Raw genomic sequence first — 21,196 nt, 5'->3', positions numbered from 1 at the left:
CAAAATGGATCTGAAGAAAATATTCTTTTTATTTGGAAGATGGAGAAATTAAACTATGAAACATGACAAAGGTGATAAAGCAAATCAGTGGACAGAGTTAAGAATTTAAAAATCCTGACTAAATTCAGTACTTTATTCCCAAAACTATAGTAAACCACTTCCCTATCAAAACTATTGCCTGATAAACTTTAAGTGGCTAAAAATATAACAACCACACATTCTGATTAGTAGAGGATCACCCTGGTTTATTACCATTGTTTTTACATTTCATCCAGTTTAAAATTTGTCCTGAATTTTTTCAATTTTACCAAAATATCAACAGCTGCATTAAGATAGCTGGGCTGGTATTGGCATACCTTCATTTTGTACTTCCAACTTCTGCCAGTCTAGTCTAGTAGCATAAGAGATGCAACAAAGACAAGCTTTCAATTTAAGATGCCATTAAATCTAGAAGATGACTACTAATAACCCACGTCTCTTTCCTGACCCTTTCCTGATGCAGTGTAAGTAACATGTTCTTTTTGAAGACAACATGCAAGGCCTGACTGATAAGCAAGGGCACTCACACACAGTGGCTCCAGATTCTTAACTTTCCAGTCTAGAGTAGATGGAAATTCACTCTCTTAAAGGTGAAATAGCTGACATTATTGTCAGTGCTACTGCAAATTCTGCAAAAAAAAAAGTTCAACATCATTTTTACAGTGATAATATATCTTGGTGGAATGCCAAAGAAACAGCTATTATTAAATTTAGAGACCCTCAGAGAAGGAATGTACTTGGAATCAGTTGTGGTGCGTACATAATTTATAACTGTGCCCAAACTGTGATATTCTAATCAAAACAGAATCTGTTGTCAAAATTGACATTTTTTAAAAATCTATAGTTTACACATTAAGAGTAATCCACAAAATTTTCTAACAAAACTGACAGTGAATGCAACACTTCAGCATGGCAGTATGAACTTTCTCTTTATACTGCCTATCATCTACAGATTTAAAAAATACTGGAGCTTTAAAAAAACTAATTTGTAAATCAACCTAAGTATTCTAAAATAACATTGAACTTTTTTGTAAACAAGTCTTTAAATTTTGGTTGCATTTTGTTCAAATCAGTAGGAATTCTTAACATATGAGACAAAGAGGCAAAAAGCTTAAGCTTTTAATTCCAACAAATGGCATTTTTTAAAAACAAAGCTTGTAAGCGGGAAGACTGAAATTTGCTGCTACTAAAATAAGAAACAAATCAAATTTTAAGAGCACAAATGGTATACAAGATTAATTCTGAAATTCTATCATTACATATCTATCACAATTTCTGACAGCAATCTTTTGAAGGAGTTATTTATAATTGGATGTATTTATATTCATACTAAAATAAATAAAAATTGAAAAGCCCTATGATTTTGGAGCATCTGAATTTGGCAAAACATTCAAAATAATCATAAAGACAACTTATCTGACAGGTTCTGTCTTATAAAAATATTTGTCAAAGAAAACTATTCTAAATGGAGACTAAAAAATAGTACCTGTTAAAATATTTGGGCTTAAATATTGATACATTTAAATGCCAAAAAATGTTGATCTGAAAATATCCTCCATTGAGCAGAATTTACCTTTAACTCCTTTGATATCTCAGCACCTATAAAAAGGTGGTTTTCTCAATTAAAGAAGTCAACAATTGAAATCTGTTAATCATAAAATATAACTTTGAAAAGGATAACAGCAAGCAATTTTAAGGGAAAACTTTCAATAACAAAACCATATTGCCAAAACTATATTCTTCACAAAAAAGGGACACAGTATTATAGAAACAGCTAAAAAGGACTAATATTAATATATCCCAAGAGTTATTATCCTACTTATGTTCTTTTTGTATTGTTCAGATAGAGGGGGGTTTCTGCCTTAAACATACATATAATTTTTATATTTTGACAACTTATTTTTGGAAAGTTTTCACAAAGAGCTATTATTTTTAAAGATCTTATTTATTTATTTCTCAAAGAGAAAGCAAGAGCACAAGTAGGGGGAGTGGCAGGCAGAGGGAGAGGGAGAAGCAGGCTCCCCACTGAGCAGGGAGCTCGATACAGGACTCGATTCCAGGACACTGGGATCATGACCTGAGCCGAAGGCAGATGCTTAACCAACTAAGCTACCCAGGTATCCCCATAAAGAGCTATTTTATAGGTCTATCAATAAAAGCCAAATATATAAGTTAATAAATATACATTTTATGTATGTTGTACAATTTTATGTTAGTGCTTTCCTCCCAATTATCCCAGTTTTGACAAATTATACAGATAATATATAAGACAAAACACTTGCACACTGAAAAAGGCCAGAATGTTACTAGCTACAAGTAAAAAAAGTCATGTCACTCCCTTTTTAACTAGATAATCATCTAGTGTTCAAAACAAACAAAACAATTGGCCTATTTAAGTTTCCACAAATTTTCCAAATCTTTATTTTGATCTTTTTCAAGTCATCATTTGAGTAATTCGTAATTTTACAGTTAATCTGCTGTACCTATGTAAAACTTGCATGGTGTTTAAAATTTTATTAAAAGTATACTGTTTTAGTGAGAATCACAAACATTAACTCAAACACAACCATGTATTTGGGAAGCTATCTGCCTTGCAAGACTGTGAACTCTAGAAAACAGATTGTATCTGCAATTTTTACCACTATGAATTATCATCTGTCTATGGTGGTATATGAAACATAGCAAGCATTTAATAAATATTTACAGAATGAATAAATTTCTTAAATTAAGACAAGGGCAATTTCAGAGAAGACCTGACAATGATAAAGAAAACAGTAAAGAGCAGGAAGCATGAGACAGCCATTCAAAATTTTAAGCAAGTTAACATAAAAGAATGCATGTTGCAGCAATTTCTCAATTTCTAAAATAAATACAACTCTATATATCAAGTTTCATACATTTATAAATAGTAAATAACTGTACTAAATTTCCCCTAAACTGATCAAAAAAAAAAAGACACCAAAACAATTATTTTAAACACTATTCAAGGGAAACCCATTAAACCTTTAAAAATGTATTTAAACTGTATACAATAGGAAAAAAATTCCATTTTAAAATTAGTGAAACCATTTAAAATACTTAAAATAACAATAACATATGTATATCAGACAATGCAAACACGAAAATTACTAGTTGCAATATGAAAAGATAAATATTTCAGATAAAATTGAAATCAACTTTTCTGAATTTCATGTGCTAGCCTTTCCAGATATAAGGATCTTCTGCCATCGTGTGGAAATTTTTGAAATTACACTTACACAAAAAAATGCCAGTATCTCATTAGAGTATTTTATTTCCCAATAGTAGAATCCAGTTATAAGCTAGATCCATATTCTTAGAAGAATTTAGTGAAAATGATCATGCACAGGAACTCTTAGCTCCTGTCTTCTTCCTAAGATGGTGTTCATTGCAGCTTAAGGAAACTACATGACAGACATTCAACCTCTTTTTTGTTTCCAAGACTCCTGGCAATCATGGCTATCCTAGGTCTCTCCCAGTTCATGATCTTAAATTCCTTAAATATTCGTTCCTTATCTCTTCCCCACTTTAGGCACTTAAAAGACTATATTCAATGGAAAAGGAAACAGGAATATAAAGCTACTTTAACTTGTCCTGAATAATTAGGAACCACAGATGTTGAATGTAAATTTTATAAAGACCAAAAGCTTATTAACAGCTACATAGCAAAAAATAAATAAAAAATAAAAACTGAACCAGCTATTCATACATTCATATGCCTACTGACTTATCAATGTATCTAGATAAAAACATGAATTAAAGTGCTTGGAATAAGCCTAGTACCCTATGAAATAGAACACTGAATTCTTATTTATAAAATGCAATTTAAGAATTCTCATATCAGAGTAAAAGCCTTTGCTTAAACTATTAATCTTTATAAAGACTACAATTCACACATTCAAATGATTGGTTTACTTTTTAATCTAACTATGGACATTAGTATGTTTGGTCTTCATCTGAAATATAATCACACATTTTTTCTTTTGGGGGAAAAAAATAAGATTTACTGAGCATTTATTATAAGCAAAATACTGTCCTAAGAGCTTTAAAGTACACAAAGATAGGTAAAACATAATTTTTGTCCTCAAGGAACTTATCATCTATTAGGGCCAAAAGGATGTACACAAATAACTATAACACAATGTTGAAAGCATTAAGTACCAAAACAAAAATACCAAAAAATACTGTTTTAGGAAATTGGAAGATAGAATTTTGTTTTTTACTGAAGAATTAGTTAAGAAAGAGTTGATAGGAAAGTACTGGAGCTGTTGTAAAGACATTTTAAGATCTGGCCATACAGAAAAAGGAAAATATTTAGGCCAAATGAATAGTGAAAGCCAAAACAACTTACGGCCACAGCCAGAGAACAACCCTCAAATAGAACTGGAACGTAGGATACATGGCAGAGAATATTGAGATGAACGATAGGAAAAATATATTTGAGCCAGATTTTGCAAAGTTTTAAACTCTAGGTTAAAGAGAGGTCAATGGGAAAACAGTGATGATTTTTGACAGAGGCAATAATATGGTCAAAGTTGTGTTCTATAAATTGACAAGAGACTAAAGGCAAGATTATTTATGAAATTACTACAGATAGAGGTAATGAGAATGGAGACAATAAGTCAGGATTCTGATATGGTAAAAGGAAACAGAATCAACAGGATTTAGCAACTAACTGGATATAGAAGATAAGAGAGAAGGAAGAATTAAAAATAATGAAATCACAAAATTTGTTTTCAACACCCTCAAAGCTCTTCCCTGGAAATCTTGCCTCCTTCCTTTTAATCTCCTTCTTCCCCCACACTAGAGGTAAAATAGCTAGCATTTATTTAGTACTATGATACAAGGCAACTGTTATGAATATATTATCTTACTGACTCTTTAACCTTAAGGGGTAACTACTGCTGGTACTCCCATTTTACTGTTGAAGAAATAAGCTTGGAGTGGTTAAATTACCCAAGGTCACAGGGTAAGTGACTGGATGTTAGCCAATGTGAGATAATCATTAAAGCGTTCCGACAATAGATTAGAATGCAATCTCCCATAAGGGGTTTAAAAACTGCATTTTTAAAACAAACTCAAAGAGGGGTGCCTGGGTGGCTCAGCTGGTTAAGTGGCTGCTTTCAGTTCAGGTCATGATCCCAAGGTCCTGGGATCAAGCCCTACATCGGGCTCTCTGCTCAGCAGGGAGCCTGCTTCTCCCTCTCCCTCTGCCTACCACTCTGCCTACATGTGCGCGCATGCTCTCTCTCTCTCTCTCTCTCTCTGTGCCAGATAAATAAAATCTTTTAAAAAATAAATAAACTCAAAGATAAAAAATCTTCAAAATCCAACAGAATGGATCCATATGAAGGAACAAGCGACAAGGTAGATACACTGAGGAGAAAACTGCCTAATTGAATTCAATTGGCAAAAAAGTTGTTTTCCTCCCACTGGACTCATACTACCCATTGTTTGCTCTACTGACAAAAGACCAACATTCTCAACTGCTATTTTTTTTTTTTTTAAGATTTTATGTATTTGAGAGAGAGTGAGCACACAGGAGCAGAGGGACAGGGAGAAGCAGACTCCCCTGCCAAGCAGGGAGCCCGATGCGGGGCTCGATCCCATGATCCTGGGATCATGACCTGAGCCGAAGGCAGACGCTTAACCAGCTGAGCCACCCAGATGCCCCTCAACTGCTATTCTTTAAGGTATAATGAGTCTCATACTATCTTATACAGATTTGTAGCAAACTTAATAAACTCCTTAAAGATACTGACCATGTATTAACCTCTGAATCCCCTGAAAAACAGTAGGCACTGAATGAATGAGTGGACACTGAATGAAATCAACTCAGGTGGGCTGCTTCTGTTTAGTCCTCCCTGGTACAGTGTGACCAACATCTTCACAAAATTCAAGGCCCACATTTGGAACAATTTCTCCATGTCCTACCTTGGATGTGATGAAAACTCACTCCTGATTCTTTGCTTCCTTTCCAGTTTTTGACCTTATTAATGTCCTCTGGATAACCCGTCAACACCCTCAATTTGTAAAAACCATGGAAAAACAAATGGCTAGCGCTATTTATGTTAGAAGAGGTGTTTCTCCTAAATCCCAAGACATTTCCAAAGGTACCCTAACCCACTGACTCCCTCCTCAGTTATCAAGGAAAGGCTTTACTTTCCATGGTGTCCAACAGTACCCATGTTCAATCATGAGAGGATTCTCCTTTGATGGACTTTCCAGTAGGCTGTGCAGAGGATCTGAAAGATGGGGCCAAGTTCCCAATGCTCTCAGCTTTGATTTGTATATCCTTTCCCAGAGAAACAGTCTAACAGATAGTAGTTAGGCTCCTAAACAGTCCTGCAGAAAAAGTCTATTTAACCACAGTACAGTTAGAATATTACACAATAGCAGTTACATTTTGTTTTCATATTGTTTACGCTATATTATGGACTAAATAGCTGTTTATTGGTTAATTCTGGTTAAAAGCATTTCAGTATCCATAAAAGGAGGATGAATTATCATTAGTATCTTCCAAGTATTAAGCAAAGCAATAAGCTGCTGGGAATCAAACTAAAGTAGAAAGCTAACAAATGTGTTATAGTTAAAAGCAACATACACTTCTGTAATTACAAAGATAAAACAAAAAGAAAAACAAATCATTAGGATTTGGGATCCAGTTTGCTTTTAAGAAAGAAAAAACTACTAAATAACTTTTTAAACTTTGGATAATTTCACACTAGTCCTGCTACTATTTAAGAAAATATAGTTTAAAATATACTGTAGTTCAATCTTAATATATGAACACTTGCCATCTCCTTAATTTAGGGTGTGAAGCACATTTTGATAGCATTTAGTTGAAAAGAATAGAACTAAAATGATCTGGTATGTCTCACTCATCAAAAGTGCCAAATCTAAATTTGTTCTTCACATCAAACAGAAATTAGATTTTATTCTTTTTAGACACACGCCATCGACATTTGTAGACACACCCTATTTAAAACAAATTTGATGTATGCAAATGCAGGTTTACACAAAGAAACAAATTATGGGCTGATTATTCGCTTCACAAAAGGAGTCTCAAAAGAATTCCCTTTAATAGTAAGTTTGCCAGTATACTTAAAATATAGTTAAATTTCAAAAGAAATCAATTTATAAACAACTTTTCAGAAATATAGTATAAAAGTAGTTACAAAAGTATCAAGCTCTAGAAACTTCTATTATTACAATCTTTGTCCCAAAAGCTTGTCAAATCTAGGTGAAACAAATTAAATACAACAGCTGAAAATGGCATAGAAATGTAGATCTTAAATAGTTCTTAAATATATACTTTTGTAACTATCCTAACAATAATCATTAAACTACCAAATTCTTCTTTAAAATTATATGCAGAGATTAGCAAACAATAGTCAATATGGCTAACAGTGACCCATGAAACCAAAGAGCAAAGAGTCTGTTTTGCCTTCTCCATGCAGGTAAGCCAGAAGTACAAAAGAAGAAAAATCCAGAGATCCCAATCAGCATTGCAGTTTTTGTTTTGTTTTTCCTCTGCAGTGTTCCAAATGATCTGAGATGTAGAAGACAGTATCTGGGAAAAGGAAATCCAAATTTGATGGTCCAAAAATGGACCATTTTGGACCAACTAAGGGAAGATGGAAAGATCCTAATGCCCCCAAATGGTCATTACTGGCTAATTTCTTCCCATTCTGTTCAGATTTCCACACTGAGATCGAATCCAAAAACCCTGGCATACCCACTGAAGACCAAACATATGTGGAGTAATATGACAGCAAAAAAGCAGCCTTGCAATAAGGTAGTGAGGCTAAAAAAGAAATAGAAAAAAAAAAATTAGCCAGCTTGGGAAAATTGGATGGTACAAAGGAGAGAGCTTGTTGCCTGAAAAAGAAAAAAAAAAGAAGAAAGTGAAGAGGATGACAGATAGGAAAGGAGGAGAGGGAGGTGTTTGAGGAAGAGAGGAAGATAGAGAAAACTGAGTATCTATCTCCACATGAATTCCAGAGTAAGGAAAACATGGTTATAACAGTTTTTGAGGTGTCTCTGCCCTCATTAGATTTAATTATGAAGTTAGAATATTATCATACTGCAGTTTCTAAAAACATCCTAGAAATACTAAGTGATTTACATGAATGAAGTAGCCAAGGGTGTTAGAGCACTCAAAATTATATCAAAGTTATACATATTTCCAAATATCTTAAAATAAGAAGTTTTTCTCATTCTGTGCATCTTGCTCTTGGCCTTGTAAAGGCACCTAAAGATGTTCATGGCATTTTTTACAAGTGGTGTTCACTAGGGTTATTGGCTAGAAATCCTGAGTTACCATGAAAAAGTAACATGCACAAACCATCGAGGCCCATGCTGGGAAGTGTGAGGCAGTTGAATAAGAGGCCTTTTGAAGGAGTCGTGGTTTAGAATGTGTGCTGTGAAGCTATACCCACTGATGCTACATGCCGATGTCATTGTAGCTGGTTTGGGATACGTGTGTATGTGTATTTGCCATGCCACCCTACTGCCGTTCTTAGTTTGGAAGGGGGAAATCTTCTATGAGAAGTGTATGCATTTTTTTATTCAATGGAATAATCTTTAAACAAACTGTAGACCTCTTCACCTTCAGCAAAGACTCACTGCATCAAAGTCCAGAAACATTTGCCTAAACATACAATAAGCAACATTCTACAATTTTTATTTATAATAACGATATCTTTTCGAAGGAAAATAAACCGTGTGTGTGTATTTAAAATCTATTCAGGGGTGCCTGGGTGGCTCAGTCGTTGGGCGTCTGCCTTCTGCTCAGGTCATGATCCCAGAGTCCTGGGATCCAGCCCCACATCGGGCTCCCTGCTCGGTGGGAGGCCTGCTTCTCCCTCTCCCACTCCTCTGCTTGTGTTCCCCTCTCGCTATGTATCTCTCTGTCAAATAAACAAAAAAATCTTTAAAAAAAAAAAAACTATTCAAATAAAGCATAAATATTTTAGTGTTTGAGAGCAGAGAAGTCAAAATGCATTTATTTTGGAAATGCTTCTGAGTTGTAGTGATTTAGGAGTTGAGAAGAGCAAAAACTTGTAAATAAGATAAATATGATCCTCCCTTGGGAATTAAGCTAATTAAATCCGCACACCATGGGAAGTATCTGAATTCTCTCAGGCCCAGATGAGAAATTTGGTAGCTTAATCTATTAACACATTAATGGCAATAATGCTTTGACAGAAAGTGCTTACAATGAAAATAATAAAATAATAAACTATTACGAGGGGGCCAACTTGCTAATATGTGTTCAGCACTGTCCGGGGGGAAAAAAAAAAAAAAAGCAGTGAAGCAGTAAAACCCAGGATGTTTTCTGCTGTAGATACAGTGAAGCCTAATGAAAAATCTCTCATGCCTACCCACTTCCCATTATTTTAATTCCATGTTACTCAGCAACCTTCTAAACACTAATTCAGTTTCTGAGAAAGCTTAATAGAGATCCACAATCCCTTATTTACAGTTCTGAAGTCAAAAAAGTTTTGACAAACAAAAGCTTTTTCAGAACTTATTGGCAGCAAATCCTGATCTAAATGGACATAAACCCTTTATTTACTCCACTTAATATTAAAAGTCAAATATTTTACTGTGGAAATATTAATGTATTTGATTACAGGGTGTCACCCCAGATTCTATGGTGGTATTTCTTAAAATTCAATCATATTCCTTTTTATCCTTCTAAAAATCTAAAAAATTCTGAATTGTGAGACACAACTGAAAAAGAGTTCCCTGGATCTAGATATAAATATTCTGATTCCTGGAAAAGAAGAGCCCCCTTCACCAGTCCCCATTCCCCCACTGACAGAAATGAATATTCTAGTTTATACTTCAATCATCATTCTGGTTTATATTTCAATATTTATAAATTTAGTTAACGTGAGTCTGATGCCAACACCTGATCGCCTCCGGGTATATTGGTATATAAAGTCTAATTCCAGACCTACAAGATCAATTACCAGGAATTATAATCACAATGTTTAGTGGCACATACCCACCTGGAATCTCCTTTCTAACCTACTGGCTTCCAAGCCACCAAGTCAGCCTGTTTACAGGTCTTCCATTCTCTCTGACTAACCTACCAGAAGACAAACAGATAGTTAACCAATCTCCCTCCCAGTCCCACCTGTCAGCCTGACACAACTTCTACAATACTTAGAAAAAGAAAATGTGAAAAATTAAAATACTATATTTTTTAAGTTATTAAGTAGCAATTTAATTTGATCAAATTAAGTTACTGGAGAATCAATGACTAAATACAATCTCTAGGAAATTAAGCAAGAGAAGATTCTTCATGTTGTTTAAAAAAAACTTAATACGGGGCGCCTGGGTGGCTCAGTCGGTTAAGCGGCTGCCTTCGGCTCAGGTCATGATCTCAGGGTCCTGGGATCCAGCCTACATCGGGCTCCCTGCTCAGTGGGAAGCCTGCTTCTCCCTTTCCCTCTGCCCTTCTCCCTGCTTGTGTGCACATGTGCACTCTCTAATAAATAAATAAAATCTTTTAAAAATAAATAAACAAACTTACTACTATACCAGAAAATGGCCCTGATGATTCTTTTCTGATCTCGGTTTAGAGCACTAAAGATTCAAAATACGTCTTCCAGTGGTTAGGTAAAAGAGAATAACTAGATAAAGTTTTATTTTGAGTCTACACATTTTTTTCAGCAAAGCTTCATAGTTTTTAGTGTACAGGTTTGTACATCCTTTGTTTGCATCATCCTTGAGTATTTAATAATTTTTGATGGTAAGTCGTATTTTTAAATTTTAATTTCCAAGTTTGCATTGCTAGTAGATAAAAACACAGTTAATTTTTGTATAATGATCATGTATCATACAACCCTGCTAATACTAATTTTAGACTTTTTTTTGTAGATTCCATCCAATTTTCTACATAATCACATCGTGAATAAACACAGTTTTCTTTCTTTCTTTCCAGTCTGGGTACCTTTTATTTCTTCTCATTTCAGTGGCCATTTACGATGTTGAATACATGTTTAGATTTTTTTCATTTCATTTACAAAACTCAGCAAGAATCATAAAACATATAGCTGACATTATTTATTAAACATGAAGAAGTCTAAGTTTAACTTACAAAATTCATTTTTTCTAAAGATTTTATTTATTTATTTGAGACAGAGAGAAAGAGAGCGCACAAGTAGGGGAGGAGGGTCAGAGAGAGAGTGAGAAGCTGGCTCCCCACTGAGCAGGGAGCCTGATGTGATGCTGCGCCACCCAGGTGCCCCTAACTTACAAAACTGAAAGGGCAAAATTAGGAAATGTATTTATAAGGTGCTGGTATTTGACTCTTTTAATGTGTTTGCCTCAAGTGCTTTAGGACATGAGACTGGTAACAAAAATACTGAGTATATCCAACTGAATTTTTAAAAATAACATTTACTGGCTTTTCTTATAATTACTAAAGTAGCCCTGATCTTTGCAGAGAATCTGGAAAATAGGTGGTTCAAGGAAGAAAATTACAATCATCCTTTACCATATCACCCAAAGATAAACACTGTTTACATTTAATTATAACATGAACAGTTTTCCCAGTGATTAATTCTTCTGAAACACTATTTCTAGCTGCATACTAACCCATCCATCATATGGCTATGCTATCATTTCATTCTTCTGCCCTCATTGGATATCTATGCTGTTTTTGATTTGTCATTATTACCATATACATGCAGCACAATGAATATCCTTGTAAATAAATCATAGAATGATCTTTTACTAGAGTCCCTTTTGCCCATTCTTTTTAAAAGCTGTGTTTTCCCAATCCAAGCTAATAAACTTTTATATTAATTCTATTAAGCATATATCACATTAATTCAAAATATATTCCATTTGTTTTTTTAATTTTAAAATTCAGGAGTTATTAATTTTATGTTAATTGTAATGGTATTACAAAAACAAAATATATTTTTTTACCCATTCTATTACTATAAAAACATATTACCCTAAAACTAACAGAAAAGATGAAAGAGAAAAATCAGTGTTACCAATGAAAAGTGTAAAATAGGTTAAGCTATTTGATAGAGTTAATATAACCGTATCTTAGAGGTGAAAGAACTTACCAGTTCATTCCTATCTTCAAGGATAAAATATTATTTTTCCAACTGAGACCACTGAGGCCTAAATAAACCTTCCAAAAAATTACACAGAAAACATATGTGCTTGACTAACTAGAGTTTAACAGTTACATCAACAACTTCCATTCTCATTTCATTACTGAAAAAATTTTGGCAATTAGCATCTTGGGCTAATAAACTTAAATTATTCTTTAAACGATAATTAAACATTTGCTTATTATGCTAGAGGTGTAGAGGATAAAAACATGATTAAGAGAAGCTTCTGTTTCCCTTAGGAAAAACACAAAAAATGGAGAAGCAAATACACAAACTGTAGTAAGCAAACAAGCATAATTCAAAAGAAAAATACTGATAACCATTTTATGCTGCAAAAGTTTAATAGTTTTTTGGAAACATTAATTTCATGAGGTAAGAACACAAGATTTTTGTCCTATCTAGCTGTGTGATACCAAACAAGTCATTTTACTTCAGTAAGTCCCAGTTACTTTCTCTTTAAAATGATAGAACTGGGGTTTCAGTTTAAGATGACAGACTGGAGAAATCATAGCAGCATATTTCTTATTTCCTCCCCTCCCAAAACCCCTTTGAACTGACAGTAAAGGATTTTTAAAAGAAGTAATCCATAATGACCGAGAACAAGAATAGAGCCATTAGCAGCCAAGAGATTTCAGCGCATTTCTCAAGACAGAAAGCAGGTAGAGGAGTGAACTCATAAAACAGTGCGGATACAGGGATCCACAGCTTAGAACAGAAAAGAGAGAACATAGCTGAAGATCAAGCCAAACTGCCAGAGTCAACTGAACACAAATACCATGTAGGTAAGGAAATCAGGAGTGAGAAGCAAATCTAAGGCAGATAATGGAAACTCTGTAAGCCTAAAAGTAATTTTCCAATCAACAAGCCTAGCTGTAGGCAGAGTTCTGTTTCTTACTGCTTTCCTTGTAAATAAGGACAGATAACCAAAATTCACAAGATATTTGAAACATAAAAGACATCAAAATAAAATGAAAAGTCCCCTTAAAAAGAGATAAATAAGGAATAGAAAATATTGCTCTTTATTATAAGCCCTCCCACACTAATTTTTTAATCACATAACATTATGTTGATTTTTTTTTAAGTACATTAACTAAAAAAAATAAGAGTATAGCGATCTGAAGCTCCCTTTCAATTCTAATACTCTCTATGTAAAATTTCAGACATGTATTCTTATTAAGCAACTGTAAAATATATTTCAAAAAATAGTAGGTAAAAACCAGTAAAACTATGCATATACAATCCTTTATCTTCTTAAATTCTGTACAAAACCTTATTTCAAATTTTTAAGACTGTGTGTTATGTATAAATAAATATGTACAGATCTATTTTATTTTATTTTATTTTAGGGGCTTCTGGCTGGCTCAGTCAGTAGAGCATGCAACTCTTGATCTTAGGGTTTTGAGTTCAAGCCCTACACTGGGTGTAGAGATCTATTTTAGAACCATAACTACTAGCATATTAATATTATTATACTATCACCATTATTTTAAATCTGTAAATTCAAATAAATTTTAAATCATTTAAATAAAAGAAACAGACCTCTATGTCTTGGTAACAACATCAATATAGACAATATTGATCAAATTAGGATTTTTAAAATACCTTTATAACACAAGCACTGTCAGAACACATCTCATGACATCAATAAAAATTAAATATTCCTAAATAAAAACAATATCTTAAAAGTATTACTAAAAAGCCAATGCTTCAGAAATGGAAAAAAAAAAAGATGTTTTATGTTCCAATGATAGTTTCATATCTTCTCCTTTACACCCCTTTTCAACCACCAGATAAGGACCAGAATATGGCTAAAAAATTTTTAAGAGGTAAAGCTTAATGTAGAAAACATACATCACCATTCAGTAAACCCTCACCATCCAATAAACCATCACAAAAACACTACATTGAGTAACATGCTGAATAAACAGTACAACTGAGAGGTTCACAAATGACTCCCTCATACTTGGTAGATGCATCCCCAACATCTATGATCCGTCTACGGAACAGAGAGGTAATTCATTCCTTTTCTTCTGCAAGCTAAAATACAAACTACAAATCAGGATGTTCAAAAGCAACGAAATGAGGTCCCCAAATTAGGTAAGAAAGGCATACAAGTATAAAAACTACAAAATACCCATCCAAGCCTAATTATCCTAAGTTAAGGAAACTTTAAATATAGGTGACAGGCAACTTAATCATACATGTTTTATCTGATGATCTACTTCAAAGTCCTAAATAAGACAAAGATACCCCATGTGAGTTACAAATGGATGGTTACATGAAATATGAAGCACTTCCTCTTCTCCAACAAATACAACAAAACATCAAATGTTATATATGATACCTAGACTGCCATACAAATCTAAAGAATTAAACACAAGACGGACAAAAGTATGTTCCTTTGCAGAAGTAGCCAGAAACAACCAGATACAGAAGAAAAGAACAGAACAGTTCCAGCACTGTACTACTACCTTCATTCTCTTAACTCCTGAATGTTAGTGGTCTATCTTTGACTACCTTCCCCCACATTTTACCCAACCTGGGCACTTTCAGCCACAACTTTGAACCAGCAACTAACTACAGATGAGGAATTTCAATTCTCTACCTCCAGCCACAATCTCTCTCCTGAGTATGAGACTAATATATACCTCAGAACATCTCCACTTGACTGTCCCACCAGGATGCTTACCACAAAATACACTATACTGTACTCATTCTTCACCTGCTTCTTCTAAATACCTAGTCTGGTTACTGGTATTATGTTCTTAAAACTGAGAGTTTTCCATTCTATTTCCTCCCCTTTCACTAATCCTCTGTGGGTCCTCGAGTTAAGTCCCATTCTACCTTATAAAAGATAACACATCCATACCCTGTGCTCTCAACACCTATATATATAACATCTCTACTACATCTCTCCTAACAGTTCCCCCTACCTTCAATTTGACTCATTCTTCAATCATTCCTTTATATTGCTGCTAAAGTGATCTTTCTAGAATATAATTTGAATCATTTCACCACTGCTTAAAATCTTTCAGTGATTCCAAATAAAAACCTAAAATCCTTAGCAGAATATCCTGTCTCTTGCCACCTCTCTAGCTTTATCTCTTCCTAATCTCTCACTTAAGACACTAAATTTAAACACATCACTGAAGATCCTGGAAAAAAGTCATACTGTTTCTTACTTCAATACCTCTGCATATGTTACTCCTGCTACCTAGAAAGTCTTTTTCATGACATGGTAACTTTGACTTGCTCAAGGCTCAGCTCAGACATTGTATGTGGCCCTCAACTTCCTCCATTCTCTACCTGCTCCCATCGCATTTAACAGACACACATTCATACTGTATTATAACTGTCTAATATACGCTACTAAATTTTGGACACCGTGAAAGTAAAATACAATTATTATTCATTTTTGTGTCCCATAATGCCTAGCACTTTGCCTGGCAATAATAAGTGATCAATAACTACTTACAGAATGTGTAAGCCATTTGGCTTTTTCCAGAAACAAGTTTTACTATAAACATCCCCCAACAGACACAGAGCAAAGCAGCTCCTTAAGAAAAGCAAAAGAAACCAGGCAAGAAAGCAGGAGACATAAACAAATGGGGCAGAAAAGGAAAAATTAAACGCATGGAGTCTCTTCTGAATGACTCCTGAGAGCTCACTGTTTTTTACCCTTCATCTCAGGTTCTATCACAAACATGTTTTACTTGCTATTTAATCTTCAATGCTTATTCTAATTTCCCAGAAAATAAGTGGCAAGAAGTTCTTCTCTCCACAACTGGGCAGGCAAAGAAAAAAAAAAAATGGAAAGTATTACCTAAATCAGCTATTCTTCAAAACTGAGCAGTCAGAAGTTTAAATATGCCATAATAAATAAGACCCCTGATCTACCCAGACCCAATTCCACTTCTAACAGTTGCCTCCTAAAAGACTTAAGATTACAATAAATATTTTACCCAACCAGATATCAAACATTCTCCTTCAAATATTCCCAACATCTCTTTCTGAACCTACATTTTTTTTCTCTTATGGTAAAATACTATATAAATTCAGTATTTACTCTGTAAATAAGCATATACATTTTTATCCTTAAGATAAAATGAAATACTTTTCTCCTACCTTCCCCTAAGTGGTCATGGAACAGAAACTTCCCCAGCTGAATTCCCTCTATCATTTGCCATGGTTTTCCGTGATTACAAATGAAAAGAACAGAGAACTTTCCTCCTAATGCTGGGGCCTCTAAGATGCCTTAGCTTTCCCTTCTCTTTTCTCCAGTGGGACCCATACCTAAGTTTGCCCCGTAAAGTAAAACAAATTCAGAATCCATTCTAGTCCGTAAGTAATTTTAGAAGTGAGAGAGTATCAAAACCCAAAGTCCACAAAGCACAGGAAGTCCACAACTGTGTTACTCTCAATTAGCCTGACAGAAACATAAGCATCAAGCTAATAATACTCATGTGTGCCAAATATGTAATCATCATTAACTAAAACAACAGAAATCCAGGCCATAACTAGTCGCAACATGTATAACACAATCATAAATTAGATGTTTTGAAGAACATGTAGCAGGGAAAAGCCCAGAAGACTGAGGATATCACTTTCCAGTATCACTGCCCTAGCCAACATGTTCTCCCCTCCAAGTCCTTAGAATCTTCTCTATCATTCATCCTTGAAAAAGAGAAACTACTCTCTCGGCAGAATCCACACCACCGCTTCCAACTCCAGGCTTAGACTGAGCTGCCTTGCAACTGTGAGAATTGTTACTTTATCCAAATAGTTAGATTACTAGGTTTAAACTAAACTTTACCCAGCTGCTAACTCATTAATTACAGAGCCCTAGCCCCACGGAATACACTTTTCTTCATTCCAAAAAATAAGTGGAAATGTTAGATCAATAATGGGGAAGAAGGGACAAGGCTTACCTATTGAAACTTTCCAGTAAATAAATTCAAAAGGAATGAGGGAATAGAAAATCACCATGAGAACACAATGGCAAGATCCATCAATGATGCTAAACTAGTTGGCAAAATTTGAGAAACAAAATATTTGCACAGTTTCAGAGTATCTCCTCAAAATATATACTAATTTCAAAAAGGAAAATAGTCACTTTACAGTGGAGAAACTTAACCAAGTGATCACAGTTAACATCATGAGTAGTAAGTCATATTGATATCATGTGCCCTCTGATGTGTTGAGAAAAATTCATCACCCTTGTGGTATCCTTCCCACTAATGCACATCAATCTAATCATGAGAAAAAAAAAATCAACAAATCCAAATTGATAGTCTACAAAATAATTTACCAATACTTTTCAAAAAGTGTCAAACACATGAAAGATAAGATTAAAGAACTGTCATAGACTAGAGAAAATTAAGGGGACAGGATGACTAAATGCAATGTGGGATCCTGAATCGGATCCTGCAACAGAATAAGAACATTAGTGGATATACTGGCAAAATGTGAATAAAGCTTCTAGTTAACATCACTACAGCAATGTTAATTTCTTTTTTATGTCAATTTCTTATTTTTGGTAACTGCACCATGGTTATGTACCATGTTAACATTTGGGGAAGCTGGATGTAGAATGTATGGGGGGAACTCAGTACTGTCTCTGTAACTCTTCTGTATGTCTAAAATTATTTAATTAAAAAAAAAAAAGCTGAATTCCTGATACCAAGCCTCCTCGGTCAATCAACACATTTACCCGGTTGTTTTTTTATGCATCTCTCTCCTCCAGCGTATTATCAATTTATTCTGAGTTTCTACTCTTGCTAAAGCTTCCAAGTTCTTACACTTTAGGAACTCTCAAGGTGCCCTTATTTCTTCTGAAACAGAGCTAGAGACCCTCCTTCTTGTCCTGCCACAAACTGACCTGGCTTAAAAGAGGTCACTTAAACACTCTAACTTCTTACAGATTCACTGCAATTAGCAATTTACAAAGCGCTTTTAAATGAATTTACATACACTAATTTAGAGGTGCATAAATACTGTTATTATTTCACAGATTAGAAAATAAGACTAGGAAAAATTAAGTGATACGACATTTAAAAAATTCCAGAATCTGAATTTGAATCCAGTTCTTCTAGCTCTAAAACTAACTTACCAAATATTAAAAGAAAGCAATCTGCACTTAAGATTCAACTTCCCTGGCTCCATGGAGGCTACTTACCGCTAACACACATGATTTTAAAGTTCTAAATTTCAAGATTGTCTTAAATAACCCTCTTGCAAGCTACAATCAAGAATTCTAAGATTCAGTAAAAAAGGTCTGTGTTCACCCTAACCATAAACTTTATAATTAAAAAAAAAAAAGACAGTCTAGCCATCAATTTTTTAGGCTTTCCAATAATCGCTTACCTCTGTTCTTTTACCGACACTGGTTCACGCTTTCAAATACCTGAGATGTCGCTCTAATTTCCAATTCCATTCATATCTTAATATTTGCAAATCATAACTAAGAGCAATGCTGCTAGGCCCCCAACCCCACGAAATACTCTAAATATCTTTTTCCCTCACTCAAAAAAAAAGGGGGGGGAGTGGGTAGTCAAAGGGCTAATCCCTAATGCATGTGTCTGAGATTTAGTGCAACAAGACAGAGCAATGTAACTAAGTAACGGAACCTGAGACTCCGGAGAAATCCAATTTTCACCTGACTTAACTCAGCATTTTTCTCCTCCGCCGCTTGTGGTCGTATCCAATATCTGCCTCGGTCAACTGAGACCATTAAGACCCAAGAAAGAGCACGGAAATTTAAAAAACAGTAATTATGGAAACAATCTAAGTCTGAAAACTAGGTAATGAGAAAACCATTAACTTATTAACAGGCGCTTGCTACATGCAAGGCACTGGAGGGGCAAAAAGCTACTCGAGGTTATTTATTCAATTTTGTAACCTCCCATCCTCACCCCTCCGGCGCCTGGCACGCGCAGGAGCGCAAAAGGATGAATTGTATTGGAGACGCCGAGGTAACGGGATCAGCTCCAGCCAGGAACCGGTGGGAGAAACAGACCGGCTCGGGATGTAACTTTGGGAAGTACTGTTTGAACAGCTTTGCGCTGTTTAATTCAAACGGAACAGGCTGCCGCTGTTGGATTCTGCGTGGCGCCCGGGGAAACCAGCAGGGACAGGCTGTCTCTCACAGGGACACCTCTGAGGGTCTGGGGCGAAGAAAAGGTGGCATTCACTTGCCTCCCATTCCTGCAAGAAACGCTGGGCCTCGTCAGAACCAACGGTCTTATGTCTCCTAAATTCGTCCTTCACGTATTGGTCGCCAAGGGCTTTGAGATCTGGGGGCAGAGCCCGGTGCAACAGCAAGATGCGCCGATACAAGGCCCGGACCCGCGAGACGTGCCGGGCCGGCATAGCCGCGCGCGTGGACCGCACACCGCGCCTGCGCAAAGGAACGAAGCGTGCCCACCGCGGTGAGAAGCCGGGTATTAGTAAACCGGAACACGAGCGGAAGACGGCGCGCGACCTTCATCCGGTTTGGTCCGCTCTAAAATCAGGACCTTCCGGAAACCGGGCTGCTGTGGCTGACGCGAAAATGGGCGGGTTCTTGCCTGGAGGGGGCGTGGCCTTGGTGGAGATGGGCCTGCGGTCCGGCCCCACTGCTAAAGCCAAACTTGTCCCAGTGAGAGAGGCAGCCAACCAGAGGTCTGGCGTGGGCCTTTTGTCACCCCCTCAGTCACACCGCATCCTCCTTTCCATTCATCTTATCCTTCTCTCCTGATAAAGGCCTGAGAAAGCCTTCATCAAAATCGGGCTCCTCCGGAAAGTCTTCCGTGGTTGGCTAGACCCACTTCAGGTGTCTTACAGTGTTCCTGTGTTCTCGAGAGGGATCAGAGTGGGATTAGGATTCATCTCTCCATTCAGGAGCACCTACCCACGTACTTTGCACAGTGCTGTGCTCCTAATTTGTACCCTGAAGGTGCAGTCTCTTTCATATAACTCACGTGAGCTGTGAGCCAGCAGGTTTCTTTTTTTTTATGTTATGTTAATCACCATACATTGCATCATTAGTTTTTGATGTAGTGTTCCATGATTCATTGTTTGCATATAACACCCAGTGCTCCATGCAGAACGTGCCCTCTTTAATACCCATCACCAGGCTAACCCATCCTCCCACCCCCCCTCCCCTCTAGAACCCTAAGTTTGTTTTTCAGAGTCCATAGTCTCTCATGGTTTATCTCCCCCTCCGATCAGTCCCCCTTCATTCTTCCCCTCCTGCTATCTTCTTCTTTTTTTTTTAACATATAATGTATTATTTGCTTCAGAGGTACAGATCTGTGATTCAACAGTCTTGCACACTTCACAGCGCTCACCATAGCACATACCCTCCCCAATGTCTATCACCCAGCTGCCCCATCCCTCCCAAACTCCACCACTCCAGCAACCCTCAGTTTGTTTCCTGAGATTAAAAAAAAAAAATGAAATCTTGCCATTTGCAACGATGTGGATGGAACTGGAGGGTATTATGCTGAGCGAAATAAGTCAATCAGAGAAAGACATGTATCATATGACTTCACTGATATGAGGAATTCTTAATCTCAGGAGCCAGCAGGTTTCATTAGCTCAAGTCAAATTGGCTGCAGAAGAATCATAGAGAAACATTTTATTTTTTAAAAAAGATTATCTATTTGAGAGAGAGAGAGCAGGGGGAGGGGCAGAAGGAGAGGAAGAAAGAATCTCAAGCCTACTCCCTCTGAGTGCAGAGCCCAACACGGGTCTGATCTCACACCCTGAGATCATGACCTGGGTGGATATCCAGAGTGGAAGGCTTAACCAACTGAGCCACCCAGGGGCCCCTAGAAACATTTTAAATGTATTGTTTCCAGGGCCACGATCCTGGAGATGCTGGTTAAATTGAGCTGAAAACATACAATCAAGACATTTAAAAAGTCCCCACCTTTAGCAAAGGTGATACTGAGAGTGTGACTGCTTTCTAAAGCTGGCAGCAACTTGGCCTCTTTCCTTCTCCCCCATCACAC

General features: G+C 36.0%; 1 protein-coding gene across 1 annotated transcript in view; it reads right to left on the bottom strand.

The window, feature by feature from the left end:
* SDHAF3 (succinate dehydrogenase complex assembly factor 3) overlaps positions 1-19,672 on the bottom strand; it is a 72,888-nt gene extending 53,216 nt beyond the window's left edge. Inside the window, exon 1 of the mRNA XM_036076986.2 lies at positions 19,398-19,672. Coding sequence (XP_035932879.1) covers positions 19,398-19,571 — 174 coding nt within the window. The 5' untranslated portion in view covers positions 19,572-19,672. The remainder of the gene's footprint in view (positions 1-19,397) is intronic.
* Positions 19,673-21,196: the final 1,524 nt, after the last annotated feature.

Source organism: Halichoerus grypus, chromosome 12 (genome assembly GCF_964656455.1).
Source record: "Halichoerus grypus chromosome 12, mHalGry1.hap1.1, whole genome shotgun sequence".
Taxonomy (NCBI): domain Eukaryota; kingdom Metazoa; phylum Chordata; class Mammalia; order Carnivora; family Phocidae; genus Halichoerus; species Halichoerus grypus.
The sequence above is the reverse complement of the archived record's forward strand: the minus strand, read 5'-3'. Positions and strand labels throughout refer to the sequence as shown.